The sequence below is a fragment of the Caretta caretta genome, chromosome 1 (assembly GCF_965140235.1).
Source record: "Caretta caretta isolate rCarCar2 chromosome 1, rCarCar1.hap1, whole genome shotgun sequence".
NCBI lineage: Eukaryota > Metazoa > Chordata > Testudines > Cheloniidae > Caretta > Caretta caretta.
Window position 1 is genome coordinate 281101240 of NC_134206.1, and position 18196 is coordinate 281119435.

The 18196-nt window shown below is 37.6% G+C and overlaps 1 protein-coding gene across 1 annotated transcript in view; it reads right to left on the reverse strand.

The window, feature by feature from the left end:
- The window catches only part of OTOGL (otogelin like), a 135933-nt gene extending 118100 nt beyond the window's left edge, over window positions 1–17833 (reverse strand). The window contains exons 1-10 of the mRNA XM_075126183.1: window positions 17755–17833; window positions 16591–16630; window positions 15406–15454; window positions 14304–14370; window positions 12391–12489; window positions 10937–11091; window positions 9363–9484; window positions 7257–7462; window positions 3467–3594; window positions 1391–1497 (exon numbers count right to left, since the gene is read on the reverse strand). Of these exons, the coding sequence (XP_074982284.1) occupies window positions 1391–1497; window positions 3467–3594; window positions 7257–7462; window positions 9363–9484; window positions 10937–11091; window positions 12391–12489; window positions 14304–14370; window positions 15406–15454; window positions 16591–16630; window positions 17755–17833 (1052 nt within the window). The remainder of the gene's footprint in view (window positions 1–1390; window positions 1498–3466; window positions 3595–7256; window positions 7463–9362; window positions 9485–10936; window positions 11092–12390; window positions 12490–14303; window positions 14371–15405; window positions 15455–16590; window positions 16631–17754) is intronic.
- Between the last annotated feature and the right edge of the window lie 363 nt (window positions 17834–18196).

Below are 18196 nucleotides of genomic sequence, written 5' to 3' on the forward strand. Positions count from 1 at the left end.
TAATAGAGTGACTTGGCATATAAACTACGGCACCAGAAGGAACTTCTTAAATTGACACTAACCTACAAGATGAGAGTTTATAAACAACATAAGCCTAAATTAATGAGATCCTGAGACACAGAAACTTTACTCAAAGTTTTGAATATTCACAACATTCACATCACACGTGTGAATGTTTTTTTTTAATCAAAGCCTCCTGCATATTGCCTTATTAACTCAATGCCATCCTGAAAGCTTGCTTTCCATTGTTCTCCATTACAAAAGAGAAGGTGCAATAAGTCACTGAAATGTAAATAGGCATTACAAATAAAATTCAGATCCTGCCTGGCTTCTGCTCCCATTGAAGTCAATGGGAGTTTTTCCACCGGCTTTAGTGAAAACATTTTTAGATCCAAGGTCTCTCTTGCCTAATCATTTCCCTGCCATTGCAGGGGGGCCCCAGGCACTGGTTCACCTTGCTACTTCCTATTGTCTGTGTGTAACACAGAATAGTCTAGTCTCCTGTGTCTACTTCAGTCTAATTTCAGTTGTTGGGTTTAGTGTGCAGGTGTTTTGGTGGCCAGTGGTTTACAGGAGGTTAGATTAGATGATTGAGTGGTCCCTTCTGGTTTTAAACTCTATGACTCTAGTAAACCTGTATCTTGCTATCTCCATTGTAAAGCAAAAGAGAAAATCAAATACCCATCATTTGTTACATATTGAAGTATAATGGAAGCAAGAGTTCCTTCAGTTCATTGCACTGATCTCCTTCTGTACCCCATTTAAATAAATAAATAGGAAAGCAGAAAGTAAATAACTGATGACATGCACTTTGGCAAAGTAGTAAAAGATATCAGCAAATAACATGGATAGTGATGTCACTAAGATTATTTGTTAGTAATATCATTGTTATTGAAAAAGCTGAGGTATATTGCTTTGTCAGTTATTCCATTTCCGTACACATGAGGGGAGAATCACTTCTAATGTAAATGATCTCACAAGGTCTAACAGAAACCAGCACTGTTGGAAATGCAGATGGTATTAGCAAACAAGACTTAAAAAAAAAAAAAAAAAGTGAAGGAGATGTTCCAGGGTTGAGACTCTGAAATTAAGGGAGAAATCATTGATTGAATTTATCCCTAGCATTAGAGGGTGCAACACTCATTGTTGTCTATGAGAGGAGCAACATCTTATGCCAGGTTTGAATTTGACTCACTGTTTATTAAGATTATAGCCACTATTGGGATTAAACAGAGAGACACTGGGAGGTGAGATTGGGGGAATGTGGAGAGGAAATTACTTTACTGAAATAAAATTGTACTGAAAAACTCCACTATTTAAAACCAGTCTGGCTATTGTTTAGTATTCCAAAGAATGAAAATAAATGTTTAAAGAACACCATCTTTCTTACCTGCAAAGGTCATTCATGCAGCTAGAAATATATGAATAAGGGTCTATGCTTTCATGACAGCTGAGAAAAGGAAACTGTAGGAGTATTTGGCATTTGAAGAATATGGCCTGTGCATTTTTTAAAACAAATCAGTTAAATAACAGCGATCATATACTTCATGATACAAATATTATTCTTTTTACTTCTGTTTCCCCAATTGGGTATCCATTACATCCCTTTTAGAATGAGAAGATTCCCCCATTTTCTCCTATCTCCACTCTTTTGCCCATTATATCACAGTCCCTATTCTTCCCAGACCAGTTTTGGTTGGACTGAATTTCTTCTATAGCCCCTCAACGCTACAGCTAACCTGGCCAAAGTGACAAAAAGCATCCTCTTCCACCCACAAGCTGAGCATGTTTCCCCTGCAGTACTTTAAACTCCTCAGATAATAAAGGGGTAAGGCATCAGGGCTGGGAATTAAACCCATACTGCAATGTGGCAGTGAATAACCCTGTAAGTAGGCCAGTGGCAGATCCATTTAACCCATTGTTCTTTTAATTTCATCCTATACAGCTCTTCAAAAATTCTTATGAAAGGTTGCTACATTAATGACAGGCCTGATCTAAATCTTCTCATTCCCAATGTTTCAGTGTTTAGAGCCAGTGTTTTGTTTAGAGCCAATCTCTTCTCTACATGCTTGATATACTCACTATATTTTTTCTGATTCTGATCTTATTTATGTTGTTCTCCCTCATGTTCTCTAACACTGCTGTAGTTCCATTGATAGCAGCGGAGTCAATCCTGATCTTCACTAGTGTGAGATCAGTATCAGGCACTTTGTGTGAAAGTCCTTTAGGAGTCTAAAGAGTCTCATGTATTATCAAGTTTCAGAGTAGCAGCCGTGTTAGTCTGTATCCGTAAAAAGAAAAGGAGTACTTGTGGCACCTTAGAGACTAACAAATTTATTAGAGCATAAGCTTTCGTGAGCTGCAGCTCACTTCATCGGATGCATACAGTGGAAAATATAGTGGGGAGATTTTATATACACAGAGAACATGAAACAATGGGTGTTACCATACAGACTGTAACAAAATTGACCATGAAAGGTGAGCTATTACCAGCAGGAGAGCGGGGGAGCAAGGATGGGAGAGGCTTTTGTAGTGATAATCAAGGTGGGCCATTTCCATTGTGTCCATTCTTACATAAAAGAATAAATGGACACAAATCAGACGTCAAGAATTATAACATTCAAAAACCAGTCGGAGAATACTTCAATTTCTTTGGTCACTCGATTACAGACCTAAAAGTGGCAATTCTTCAACAAAAAAACTTCAAAAACAGACTCCAACGAGAGACTGCTGAATTGGAATTAATTTGCTAATTAGTGTTGCTAATTAACTTCGTCTTGAATAAAGACTGGGAGTGGAGGTGTCAGTACACAAAGTAAAACTATTTCCCCATGTTTATTTCCCCTCCTACTGTTCTTGTAAAGTGCTGGAATGGCCCACCTTGATTATCACTACAAAAGGTCCCGTGGTGTGTGTCCCGTGTCCCCCCCCCCCCCCCGCGCGCTCTCCTGCTGGTAATAGCTCACCTTTCATTGTCACTCTTGTTACAGTCTGTATGGTAACACCCATTGTTTCATGTTCTCGGTGTATATAAAATCTCCCCACTATATTTTCCACTGGATGCATCCGATGAAGTGAGCTGTAGCTCACGAAAACTTATGCTATAATAAATTTGTTATTCTCTAAGGTGCCACAAGTACACCTTTTATTTTCATGTATTATCAATAAAGAACATGCAGATGACTATATTTCATTTCTTATGCACCTATATAACTGGTTAGAAAATATGATTTATTAAATGGGTGCCACAACATTTGCCTTTTAAAATATTTTGTCTAATTTTAAGTCAATCATTCATGATTTTTTCATTTGTGTTGAATTTCAGGTCTGTGCAGAGCCATAAGTATTTTGGTTTGGGAAGGGCTGGGCACTTTACTATAAAATGATTGGAAATACATAAAACAGGCTAGAGAAGGTGAATCACTATAAACACATCCAAAATGAAAATGTACACTGACCAACTTACCTCAGAGGACTCTGTGTCAGTCGAGCATGGACTAGAAAAATCTGAGGCAGTAGTCACACAAATTGCATCATCTGGGGTTTGTACAGACCAACTGTTTGCAAATACAGCAATGTCTTCTGTATATTCACCTACTTCAGAAAAACATCGAACAGAATCATTTTCCACAAGAACAAAGGTTTTTCTGTCAACACAAAAGCTGAGGAACCTCTCGAATGAAACATTAGAATTATTTTCCGAACAATTTAAATGTACTTACTATAAGATATATTCAATTATTAGTTTGGGATCTTTACAAAATTATTTTAAATTTCAGTTCACCTTTTATGCCATATTTAAATTCTAAAATGAATTAACAGGAAATGTCTAGTTTTTCAGGAAATATGGTTGTGGTAACTTCATAAGGAGTCAAAGGCAGATTTCTTACTATGAGGATTTGTTTGTTTTTGTTTCTTCTTTAATACATTTTATTTAAGGATCTCTATATATATTTTGGGGAAAGTGGGTATAATAATCTCTCCTGTCCCTCACCCGCCCCCTCAAAAAAAAATCCTACCAAAACAAAATACTGCACTACATACACAACTCCCCCTTTGAGAGAAGATGAGAGAAAGAACAAACCACATGTGACAGAAGCTAGTCACATCACTTAAAGCACTGCTGGAAGGTACCAGAGACTATGGTGAAGAGGGAGACATAAGAACCAGTATATAATAGAACAGCATTCCACAGCTAAGGAAACAGATGCTCAAGGCCAAGCAACAAATCAAGGTCAGAGGGAAGAGACCCCAGGTTTTCTGATTCCCGTTGTCCTGCTCTAAGCACTGCATACCACATTTACTTCAAGTTCTTAAATGTGCAAAAAGACTGAAACAGGTGCATTTCCTCTACTTTGTGGGACACAGCAGCAGTTGATACCAATACCAATCAATAGGTCAGAAGCCAGGGATACTAAAATGAGATGCATCTACAATTCCCTTTATCAAAGTCTGCGTACATTGCCTCCAGATTAAACCAGCTCAGGACACAGAAGATATTGGATTAAAGTCCCTAAATCAAAATTTAGAGCAGGTCAGAACATTTCTGACAAAATTAAATTGTGTCAAAATATGCTGTTTGAGCAAAGCAGAAATGTTTTGTGGAGACATATTATTTTGACAAAGTTTTCTTCACCAAGGTTTCTTTGATCACTGAGGCTCTCTGGTCACTTCCAACCAGAGAGAGAGACGCTCACAATTTATATAGCCTGGGGTCTCGACAATGGCCTGGGATGTGGGAGAATCTGATGGAGGTAAAGCAGGGACATAAACATAGTTCTCCTACATGCCAGGCCAGTGCCCTCTGACTCAGGCTATAGAATGAGTCTCTAGCTCTCTGGTCAGAAGAGATCCAGTCTCTGAGTCTCAATCTCTTTACTTCCTCTCCCACTTCCACCTCGCGCACAAGCTCTGTACCTAGAAAACCTTCCTGAATCAAACAGCCCAGGGTTATACTCCAAAAAAAGACATTCTGACAAATTCTGTTTTATATTCAACATTCTAAAAGCTTTGCTTTTGTTCCAGTGATGAACAAAACCAAATTTTGAAACCTCAAAAGTTGCTGTTAAATAGATCTGCCCAGAGGAGGACAATTCTATCAAAATGAGTAAGGTGTCATATAAAGCAAAACAAAAACAAAAAACAAACAAAAAAAACCCCAGTAACAACAAAGAGATGGTGTTTAAAGTGGCCATTAAGAAAAAGAAACAAAAAACAGAATAAGATTCTGCTACTATTTAAGTATTCAGAATCTGTAGCATGCCTTTCAATTTCTCTCATTTTTTTGTCTGGGGAATCCCCATCTGGATTCATTTTTGTATCTTGAATAGTTTTAGGATTGTAGCATTGTCCCATTTTTCCACTTGTCCCACTGTATTTAGCAGTTTATCATTACTATCATTAGAAATGTTGAATTCTTAAATTTACTTTCTACTACTACTTTGGTAGATTGTGAGGTATGTCTAATGCCCCAGCAGCACTACAGCCATAACCAAGTCAGGGACCTCATTGCAACTGTGTCCAAGACTTTAGTCCACTTTCAGAGACCCTACAATTCTGAACTGCATTGCCATATTGGAAGACAGTCATGTCGACTGATCCCCAGATCTGGTTCTAGCTGTAGTGTAGCTGGGGCCAATGAGAGTAATCAGTCTGCAGACTACAAAGAACAGTTCACCTTACATTGCTGGTGTATGGAAATACCATAAAGGATTGATGAGAGTTGGAAACATTTAGACAGAGTTGCAATTTATAAGTATTATAAACCCACCACATCTTATTCTTGTGAAAAATATCACAACAGATTGCTTCTCATTTGCACACACAGTGTCAGGGTGCAGTGTTATAAACTCAGTTCAGGTTTAATTTTTAATGTGATCCATAACTCTCTGACTTCTAAAAGACAGGAATTCTGCCATTACAGATGCCAGATTATAGTGCCATTAGTAATGTGTAATGTTGAAAGTGGAGACAAAAAGCAGTGTTTTATGATAAACAGTAAACTAGAGAGACATTGAAACTACATTTTTAACTCTGTGTGAATCAATGATTTTTTAAAATAATCATTAGTTTTAACTGGCCAGATAATGTACGATGCTTTGGTACGCGGACGTCAAATGTCTGGAACAGAACAAACAGTACCATGTCACTGAATAACTGGAGGCCGATACATGCACTGAGGAGGGGATACAATCAGTTTCTACTGGGCAGAAAATAAGGCTATGCGCACACACATAAACACAGCAAACTGCTTCTCACTCTCCTGGCACAATAAATAGTACCTGGCTATCACCCAAGAGAGATGTGGAAACAGGGAGAAAAATCAGGGTAATATTGAGATAAAACTTGTGATTTAAAAAAATAGCCAATGTGAGAAACTAAACTCTCCCTGTAGTTTGTTGCAGTGGTTAAATACCATTATTACTTTTACTTATATCAGGGATTGTTTGGGAGAAACTGCTCCTCTCGTGTTCCCAACCTTCCTCCTCTTGTTTCACCAGCTGCGAGCTGGTGTCTGCTCTAAACAAAGGCAGCATAGAACTCTTTTCACTTGGGTGTGTGTAAAATATTATCTACAGTAGACAATGGCCAATATAAAGTGTTGCCTAGAGAAAATACTATTCAGTTGAGGAGAAAAGCTCTTTTAACTTTCTCCAGCTCTGGCACCATTGCTGAAATCAACAGCACAACCTCTCTCTCTCAGATGGACTACAGTGATGCCATTGGATTATTCATCTTCTTAAAATGTACCATCTGCCCCCACAGCAAAGTATATTAATAAAGGTGTAACAATGGGAAAAAAATAAACTTCCTCAACAAGGTTTTTCAACTTTCTGTATTTTACCAACCAATAAAACAGCAACATATTATTTAAAATAACTATGTAGATCCATGTGCTGAGCTACTGCCCTTTCCAAATATTAATTTGGGTGGGGTTTTTTTACATCATTTTGTTTTCACAAAAACAATAGTATTTTGATCATTAAAAGTATGTTTATCAATTAAATTAAGCACATGCTTAAGTGTTTTGCTGAACAGGAAAGGACTTAAGCATATACTTAAATGTTTTGTTGAACTAGCCCTACTCCTTAAAATTTATGACTGGGGAAAGTGGAGCAGACCCTATATAGTCTACTCAAATGGCCTGAAAATAAATTAAAATGGATAATAGACACAACCTTTTAGAGCACATCCTCATATTTATAAGACAACAGGACCACAGAATCTGTTTTTTTACAAAGGATCTCTTCACTTACTATTTTGTATTATCAGATCATCAGATTTATTGCCATTATAATTTCCACACAGGCCACAAGGTTTCCCTTTATGTTCTTCTGTCAGTTTAATATAAATACCAGTGCTTCCATCCCAAGCAAGAGAAAAACCAAAGGTAGTTTTCACCAGAATATAGTCGGCCAGCCTCTCAATGAAAACATTTCCAATTGTCTGAGGCAATGTCAATCTGGAAAAACAGAATAACCCATTTTAAACATGACAAGTGAGGCTAGAACTAGAAGAAGACTACATAAAATGTCACCTAACTCATCAGATCTCTTCCCCGTGTGACCTGAAGGTCTGTTTACTTTTCTGTCAAAAATACGTTTTCAGTATCTGTCACTCCTCTTACTTTGCGCAATCAATTCAGTGAAATGGATTATTTTCTGGCACATAAACAATCAATATAGAATTGATGCGTAAACCAGAAAGAACCCATCTTGACTTTCAAATCCCACAGTGCATTTGCAGCACTGCTGTGTTAGGAAAGACATGTTTTTACTTGTAAACTGAATAGTTTTGACATGGAGTCATTGACAGAGACATTAAGCATGGGACCCATTAAGTCATTTATACAGTTCCTTTTTAGAGTCTAACTGCACTTTTAATTCATTTGTAAACAGAAGAAGCAACAGGTAGATGTGCCCAAAAACTTTTTAAAATATCCGTAAATGACAGGGTAATTTGGAGCCATATCCTTCAAGTTTTCAATACAAACAACTCCCTTTGAAGCCAATAACATTCTGTGCATTGAACATGTGTAGAATAAGACCCTTGCTATTCAAACCAAAGATTAAATAGCACAGAAAATATTATTAGCCATTTACAGTATATCCTCCAACATGGCTGTAGCTCTGTCCAGTAAATGGGGACAGCTATGTTTGGATTTCCATCAGACTCTAGTATTGCAGAATCACTGTCTTCAAAGGTTGCTGCTTTTGGGATTAATGGCAATATCCTTGTAGCTACCAGGTGTAGCAACTCAGATGTGAGAACACCAGATCTACTCACACTTATATCTGATACAAAGAAGGGTATACCAGATAGAGTTCAGGGGTTGGCGTATCTCAAACACTATTTTGGGTCTCAAAATGGTAATGCATAAGGAACTTAAGGACCCTGATGAACTCAATTTGGACTTCTCTACAATGGGGCAATGCACTCAGCCTGGACAGTGACTGACTCTCATGTTTTAAATAATATCAGGGTTGACCAAGGTTTAACCAAGACTAGCTAACACCATTTTAAAAAAGAAATCCAATAGTTAACTAATAACACCACGCATTTTCCCAGTGTAGAAAAACTCTTTCAGTCAAGGGACAGACATGTGAAGAATCAGAAATCAGATGCCTTGTAGAGGCCGACCACTGAAAATAGCAAAGGTAACAGGCTAACTCAGACAGGTGTGAGTGAACAACTTGCTAAACATTTCAATAGAGTTAAGTTCCTTTAATCAAATCTGAATTTGACTTATAATTATTAACCTCTGTGTCTTACCGTATGACCTCTGAGGGTATGTCTTCACTGCAGAGTTATTCCAAACTCTTACCTGGTATTGCCCCTAGTCCCTATCCCATCCACACACAAAAACCTCTCCCCTGAGTTTAGTGGAACTTTCAACCCAGGCTAGCTGGCGTGGCTATGGGTGTAGATTAGAGCGTAGGCTCCACTTTCACTCGGGCTGGTAACTAGCCCACTTTGCAGTGAGGATGCAGGATAAATCACTCAAGTGCCTTCCCACAATTCCTCCCTCTGCACTCAGAAGGACAGACAAAGTTCTCCCACAATTCAATAGGGAAAAATTCAGAGTGTAGCTGCAGCACAAAGAACCATGGGATATGCCTCCCAGAAGTCATAATGACATACAATGGTGAATGTAGCACCAATGAGGACACTATACCTTAAGCAGAACCTTTGCAGTGTGGCTGCTCACGTCTTGGCTAGGCTAACTGGGGCACTCAGAACCAGGTGTAGATCACTGGGGCTAACTATGTAGCACAGCTAGATTTGGTGAAAGAATCATAACTTCCTAATGCCAATACTTCATTTCTGTGATAAGATGTTACAGAAACAGTCAGTTCATTTACCTGATTGATTCTTTTTTTACTTCTTGTCCCACAATAACTATTTCTTCCTGGCTTGCAAAAAATAAGCTGATTGACCGCAGACAAGAATACACCGAACCATCACACTGGGGACTGTTATGGACCTTGAAAGGAGAAAAACACACAGATGCACTAACACCAAATGTGGTTTCCTGCTCAATATTTACATACAACTCTTAATAAATTTACACATATAATCTTTTACATATCTACACACCTCTCACTGAAGGACCCCAAAGAACTTTAGAAATAAATATTTAAACAATACAAGGGCTTACTAATACAGGTATATACATGGTTAGAAGACCACTTTGCCCTCCGCTGCTATGAAACCCAGTAACTTTTTAACAGCACCCGGCATCATTGCACAGTAGCTTAAGACAGAAAAAGGAACTGGAATATTTTGTCCAGTTGAAACTGCAGAGAATTTAATTTAGGAAGAATATAATTACCTAGTTATGGGTTTGGTACATATCTTATGAAAAGTGCAAGTGGGCCTTTACTGCCCAAAGGTACGTATCCTCTGGGAGATGGGACCTCCAGCAACACAATAGCCCCAGCACCATATGGCCACTCTCAATATTGACCTAGAAAAAACACTAGCATCTATTGAATCATCAGCATGCCTTCCTGCAGAAAGTAGGGGGGTTTTTGGAGGTGTTCCATCCAAGTATTGATTCTGCTTGGTCCCTCTTGGTTTGAGAGTTCTGGCAGGACAGTGTCAACAACTTATACCAGCAACAAAATGCTTTTGCCAGCACAGAAAAAAATAATAATCACCCCTCTAACTGACATTACTGTACCAACACGAGTTTTTTCATGTAGTCCTGCCCAAGGTAGATATGCAGACCCAAAAAACCCTAACAAATTCTCTAGCATAAAAGTTTAGCTCAGTGAACATCTCCTCTCCTAATCAATTTCTCCTAACCTCTTTTCAAATCTTTACACCAGGGATATCTGGCAGCCTCTTTGATATGAAATCTTATGTGGTCATCTATGCCTAAAACTAGTCCAGTCCACCTGTCCTGGTCAAACCACATTTAACGTAAGTGGAATCTCCATATTTCACAAAACCTCCTCAATTCACATTTGTCTCTATAACTACTACTTGCAGTTTTACTAATGTGTCATGGAAACAATTTCTTTATCACAGTTATCAGAGTTACTATCTTTGGAATAATACCAGTCTTAACCTCATTTGTATGTAACAAATGATGCTATTCAACATTTGACATCAGAGCACTGATCACTAACATTAAATGATTCAATCTGGGGCTAATGAAAGAGACAGTAAACTGTTTTGAAGTCAGGAGTAAATTTCTCCATGTTTGCCTAAAGAGATCATTTTATAATACAGTTTACTTTATATTTCAGAGATTTGTTATTGCATGTGTACTTACAGAATTTTTGATCAGCACATTCTATAAATCTAAAAAGGAAATAAACTACCTTTTGATCCATTTACTGTCTCTGTTCTTTTTGTTATGCTATAACACAAGTTCTATGTTATATCAATATTTTGCATTTCATTTCAAAATCCATATTCACACACTTACCCATACAGTGTACTGAGGTTCTGGAGCACTACAATCTTTTGCAAAAATGTAGGAACAATTTCCCGGAAAATAATAGTAGATGCCATCAAATGTTTCAAAGTGATACTGCCCCCATGATTTGCAAATTCCATCTCGATCCTTACCATCATTAGGTACTGGGGAGAATAAATAAGATGAGCTTATAAAAAGCAAAATAACAAAAAAAGTACACAAGTGTCAGGGACATGTACAAAAGTAAGATATTACATGCATAGTAGATAAGCATACATCAGCACAGAAGCTAGTTTTATTTATCATTCAAGAAATGAGATTAAGACAAGTTTTAAAACTCTTAGGGGGGAACTGTGGACCAACAAAGCCAATGGAAATGTTGCCATTGATGTCAATGGAGCCTGGATTTCACCTTTAAATTATAACTAGGAATGGACCAATGAGTAGAGCTGGGCAAAAATTTTGGACCCAAACTTTTTTTTAATGTAAAAAGGCAGATTCAATCAATCATTTCATGAATTCATGTTGATGTCACCAATTTGTTGGGGGGCAGGGGGAATCAAAACTTTTTATTTTGATATTTTTAAACTAAACAGTATGATTTTTTCATTTTGAAACATTTTGTTTTGAAATTTTCTTTAATTTTGGTTTTAAAATTTAAATAGATCTGAAAATGGTTGAAATTGAAACGTTTTATTTCAAATAAAACATTTTGTTTAACACAAAATGAGTTTTGTTCTCAACTTGTTGAAATTGCCAGTGAACCAAAAAAAATCCATTATCCACAAACTCTACAAAGGAGAGGATGATCATATCATATTAGGTTTAGGTCAGTGTTTGGTGTATGGGCTCAGGGTGAACCAAGGCTAAGACTTTGGTTCAGTTTCAACAGCTGCTTTGGCCTACAGTCTCAGCTGACGAAAGTCAGTGCAGCTCCACTGAATTCAATGGAGCTACATTGGTTGACACCAGCTGAGGTTCTAGTCCTGACCTTAGAAAGTCCCTCCATGGCTGCTGTTGCATATATTCTACAGAGTCTGAGGAATCAAGATAGGGACTAACAACTTCTACCCCAATTCTACTACCAATAGATTGAACCTGCCAAAACTTTTCCCATTAAAATATCTGAACATCCTGTCTTCAGAATGGGCAATAGGGCATTGTAAGTGGAAGTGCAATGATACTTTTGGTGACACATTTAAGTAAGTAAAAGCAGATATGGTACATTATGATGCACTGGGATACTATTACAGGTATTAATAAAATTCAGGAACATCTGATCCTCTTCTGTACTCCCATATCTCACTCTGAAATACAGCATTTGAGCCAGCCTCCTTTTAGAATTACAGCTTGATTATAAGGCAATTGCAAAAGTGCTCTGAACAGGTATTATTTGAACAAATTCATCCCTAAATCTCACTCTAATCTGAAACTCAATTCCGTTGCCGATTCCTGAAACTTACCAATTTGGCACCTTTCACCATGAGCCTGAAACATCTGACAGTCACATACACCCGCCTCTGTACAAACTGCTCCATTAAGGCATTCTTGAGGACAAAAGCCTGAAAGAAAACATAGCAGCCTTCTAGTATGCACTGAATTTTATCAACATGCTGAATAATTTGGATGAAATCTTTCTATTAACTAAAATAGAACCAGTTATTACCTAAAAAGTTAACCAACAGCATTCTTAGTTTCAATGTTTATTTCATTTCATATTTGTATTGTTTGGTAAGAAGATAGTTTGAAGATTTGTAAACTAACAAGAGAGCAAAGGTCAGCCTCCTCCGAGTAACTAAAAGATCAAGTTCCCACATAAAGAAACAAAATCCCAGTAGTCTTGCAATAGAAATATACAAGGGGCATATTATACTCATTGACTGAGTTCAGCACAAACTGTACATCTGCTTAGCTCCTCCTTATTTATAAAGGTTCGAGTGAAAGGTATATTGAGGCTATAAATCCCTATGAATATAAAATTTTACATAGCCAAAAACAACCACTACCAACCATCCCCTTATGCTAAAAAAGATCAGTTAAAATTATTATTTCTGTTTGAACAGTTGAAATTTGTCATGAACTTAAAATTTCATGAGAATTAGTTGTTTTCTATTCCAGTTAATTTAGCAATTTTCTAAAATGATAAACTTTTTAATGAAAGTAAGTGTATAATATGCAACCGTTCAAAAAACCTAGACCTGATACTTTTCCCATTGGTCTTATTAAGAGAGATGCATCGAAAACAAAACGCAACATCTGAGTGTCCCAAATTTGGAAGATGGCGCAGGGTTGGGGGGGGGGGCGAGAGGAAATCAGAATTTTGCAGGTAGCTGCTTTCTGTATAATTAGCCAAACTAAAACCTTGGATCCAAATATCTTTGAAGCTGGCAGGGTTAAAAATCCTCCTCTGGATTTTGCAGCTGGGGAACATCTTTACTTATGTTTTTTCTACTGCAAAAAGCAACACAAACAGGGCTAAAAAACATCATATACCCAGCCTCAGAGAATCCATGGTAAAGCTCCTAATGACCAAAACGGGAACTGAATTGAACCATTGAAGTAAAACCATACAAAGTAGTCAGCCTTGCCCCACAATTTTAATCTTAATTGTAAAATGTCCTTTTTAAGGCAGCACATAGACTTTATCTTTGTATTCTTTCCATATTAAAGTTATTTTTCAAATACTTATGAATACAAATACCATTTGAAAATATAGACCAGGCAGAGAATACTATCTCGTTCCCCCATTTGACTTGCAAGGAAATGCTTTTAAAACTAACAACACTAGATGCACCATGATTTGTATTCATTGATATGAAAGAAACCAAAAACTCCATCTTGTCTTAAGAAAGTGTCAGTGTTCAGTCCATTTGATCATTTTTGCATGCTGGATGCTAGATAACAGTGATGGGAATGGATCATCTGTGAAACCCCTCAATTCACTCTGAACAAACTGAAGAGTTTGGTTGACACTTAGAATCTTCTAAAAGAGGCTTTAGGTTGGTCTTCCATGGACAACTGCTATTATCAATCCCGTTCAGCATACCTACTCAACCTGACAAGGCCCAAAAGTGACACACAAGAAAACTGGGAGTGGAAATAACTGTAAAGCAATGAAGGATTTGTTTCATTAGGTGCTTGGGTGCCACATTAACAGGTACATTAGAAACTGGTTGTTTTTAATAACCATTTTCTGTGATTTAGCAAGTCAGAAGTACAAGTTTCCATAACAAAATTAGATAGCACTGGGTTTTGCATGGGAGGTAAATACTATCAAAAGTTATACAATCTCTGGTAACAAGGGATAGTTGATGGGTTGATGGCATTTTACTGAAATCCTTTCAAACAGGTAGTGAATTACTAACATGGTACTGACCTTCTGATGGACTTTGACCCTGAGTAAGGTCCCCATGAAGGTGAGGCCCAGCAGAATCTGTTCCAGTCTATCCGAGAAACAAAAAAGCAAAACCAGAGTGTTAATACTTCATAAATGGTCTGACTAATTCAATTCTAGGGATTTTGCAGGACAATTAGGATAGGACAATTACTTTAATACATAAAATGATCTTGCATGTACACAGAGCTTTTGATTCAAGAGAATCTCAAAGCACTTTGTAAACACTAGGTAAAATTGTAAACCACATGTAAGGAATTACTTTCTCCATCACAGCGATCCCTGGGGTGGAACACAGCAACAGAGATATCAGAAGAAGGACAAGGAGTATAGCTCACTGAGATACTAGCACAAGACAAGCCATCTGTCCCAAGCGGGCACTCAGCACTTTATGTGGTTTCCTAGCATCCCAGATTCTAACCTCCACACTCCGGGGGGAGGGGGAGGGTGCCCCTCTGCCCGTGAACAAGTTGCTTCCTCCAGGACTGGCAAATGGTGGTAATTTGTAGGGGTTTGTGTCTCTCACTGACGCACAACAAAATCCTAGTGCATAGAAGAGTGAGAGACTTTAAAACTAACCTTAAACTCATCCCAGATGGAATAATTGTCAGGTCTGCTCCCTGACCTCCTACCTCCCTGAGTTATCTTAACAGCAATGGAACTGGAGAATGGTCTTCGGAGGCACAGGCTCTGCCCTGGGAACCTGCTGCACAGCTCAGGAGCGTTGTCGCAATAACAACACTATTTGCAAAATTGTTCGGCTATGGTTTCATTATTGTGCTTTTCACCAAACAGCCACTCCCAAGTTTCTGTTTGCTCTCACAAAAGATTTAACAAAGACCCTTCCTCCCCCGACCCCTGGTGTGTTAGGCTGGGCAATTCATGAAGCATTTTGCTAAGAATGAATGAGGCTGTGGATTTAAGTTTGACGAAAGCAGGTATGGAAAAGCTTCTCCTCCTCATCCCTGTCTTGTTATTACCATTTCCATTCTCCTTTACAAAGACCTCATTGTGACAACAGCAAAGCCCCATTGCAGAAAGGAGGGGGATTTTTGACCCTCTTTCTTTCTGTGGTATAACCTACCTCAGCTGCTAAGAGATCTCTTTTCTGTCGAGTTGCATTAAACTGGTTTCTGGAAGAAAACAAAAAGGATCTTGTATAATCAAAGGTCCCTGAGCAACCTGAATAAGTGGTTCCCTAGGGAGAGGTGTTTCTCTCTGATTTCCAGCACATTATCAAAGAGGTCTTTCTTGGGTTAACATTTAAAAAGGTGACTTTTTTCTTTTCATAGTCTCATTTTACAAAATTCAAGAGTGCTTAGACCTCTGCTCTTAAACACAGGCTACTTGTTCAAGAGGGTACCTGGTATTTATGGGGGAAGGGAGATAAGCAAATTGGGCTTATAATATGGGACACAAAATAGTGTAGCTCTTTCATTAGGTGCCTGAATAGTACACGTGTTGTTGAGGTGCACCAGTGCTATTTGTATGTGCAGTGGTCGTGGTGTTAAAAGTGTAAGGTTACCTTCCAGCGGTAACTAAATTACAATAGGCAATAATTAAATTAATTTCAGAAATAATGGCCTCAATCTACAAAATGCACTTTGTTTTATTTAACAGGCCAGATTTTGTACAATATAGTGTGTGATCACTAGATGTACAACAAGTCATTAGATGTACAGAGCTGAGCCCTAATCCTGCTTCTACTGAATGGCAAAGTTTCCATTGACTTCAATGGGATCAGGAGGATACCCTAGTTTTGGTTTGGTTTGAATTATTACATATAACTTGCCTTGCAAGTGCTTTTTTCAGACTGAGAAAATGAATTATCATTGAGACAATATTTATTGTATAACATGTTTTATTTGTGGGAAATTCCTTTCTGTGTGTCACTAGAATTCTATTATTTTTATCCTGAAACTAAAATGATCTACTGGTATTTAATTAATGTACATTTTATCAGATATGAGAATAGTCACATAAGATACTCATCCTGTGAACTTACTTGAGCCCCTGAGGAACACCATCTTTTTGTGATTGCTAAAGAGGTGCACTTGTTTTTCAAAAAACGATTTGCACGTTTAATCACCAGCTCTTTGGGAAGAGTTATTAAACAGAAGAAATACTTTATGTCTAAGTTACTAAAAGTTAGAGGTGTTCCGCATGGGGCTATATTGTATTTCCTATACTTCCATCCTATCAGACAAGCCTTATTGATTTCACCAATATTTGCTTTTTAAAACTCTGCAAATGAGGAACGCACACTCACCTTGGTGTTCTTCTCAAAAGAGAAAACTCGCAATAGGATTCTGTTGGATAAAAAGTAATGGAATTAAACCATTTTTTTCTCTATTTCCTTCTGCGCATTTTGCATGCAGACAAATGTTGACCTGACTTTGGTTTTAAGAAACAAGAGTGAGTTTTGTTCTTTAGAAGAGGACAAATTACAGTAAGTTTTCCAGAAAGCATTTATGCAGCCTATCTCCCTGCCAGCAAAGTTACTCCCTGCCAGCAAAGATAGAAACACTTTTCTTCTGAGTGATTGATGTTTTTCGTCTTCAGAAATTGATTGTGAGAAGTGCTGAGAACCCGCAATTCCCAATGGGCCTGATCCTGCAAAGTGCTAAGCACCCTTGACTCCCATCATCGACAGTGGAAGTCGTGAATGCTCAGCACCTTGCAGGATCAGACTAATGCTTATCAGACTAAAGCTCAGGGTGCTAAGAACCTCTCAGGATCAGGATTCAATGCAGCTCCCTGTAATGCTTTTCTGAACATAATACTTCTAAACCTTTAGTCCAATATGTTTAAATCTCTCTAGATTTCATGCAGATTTACTTTCATTTTAAGAATATTTTTACTTTCAAGCTATGCGAAAGTCACAATGCTTGAAAAACTTCTGTTATCCTCAGGAATAATTTTTCTAAGCTGTCTATGGTATCTATTATTAGCATGTGTGATGACAGCAGCTGGGAGTTTCTATAATCAGTTTGCCAAATATTTACTCTAGAATTATAAAAAATGTTCAGACACACTGCAGGTGCAGTCCAAATCTTGAGCAAACCCATTTCCTGTTCATAACAATTAAGCCTACATCAATCTGATAACACATTTGACAATAATGAGAAGCAAGAAAGCCAAGAAAAATAATTCTGTTCTTTACTAATCATGCTGTATAAAATTCAAGCATTTTATTCAGGTAGTCTGAATTTAAAAAAAAAACAAAGTCATTTTTAGTTTCAAAAGCAGTAAAAGTGTGTGATGTAAAGATATTAAGTCTGTATTACTGGTTTGTTTGTTTGTTTAATTAGGCCATAGGATAAGAACTATTTGCTTTACAGTGAAAGAAAAATAAGTAACCGTATTACTAAATTGTTAAGAGAATTCTTTCTAAAACGTTTTTAGTGTAAAAATTGAGCATAAAAGTTCTTACCTTGCAAAGAGAACAGCAGAGAATGAACCAAGAATACACTCCAAGGTATCATTAAATTGAGTTTTCCCACAATATTCATTTCAGTGTAGCTTCTCAGTATGAAATGTATCCAAATTGGTGGCCTGGAGTATTATGGCATCTTAGAAGTATGTGTCTCTGGGGTGTTTAAATCTTTTATAAATTTAGATAGCAGAGAAATTTAAATAAGGTGGGGTGGGGGGGGAATAAAAAATAGGGGACAGGAGAAAAAAAAGAAATATCAAGCTTCCCACCACATCCAGCTTCTGGAGCTCTGGAAATGTTGCATACACCTTTTTGGCTGTGCTTCTCTCATTAGTAATGCATGGTAACTCCTTACCAGAGCCTGTATTAGTTACACTTACACTAGACCTGCAAGGCTTATTCCACTTTTGGACTGAATCAACCCTTTATAACATTCATG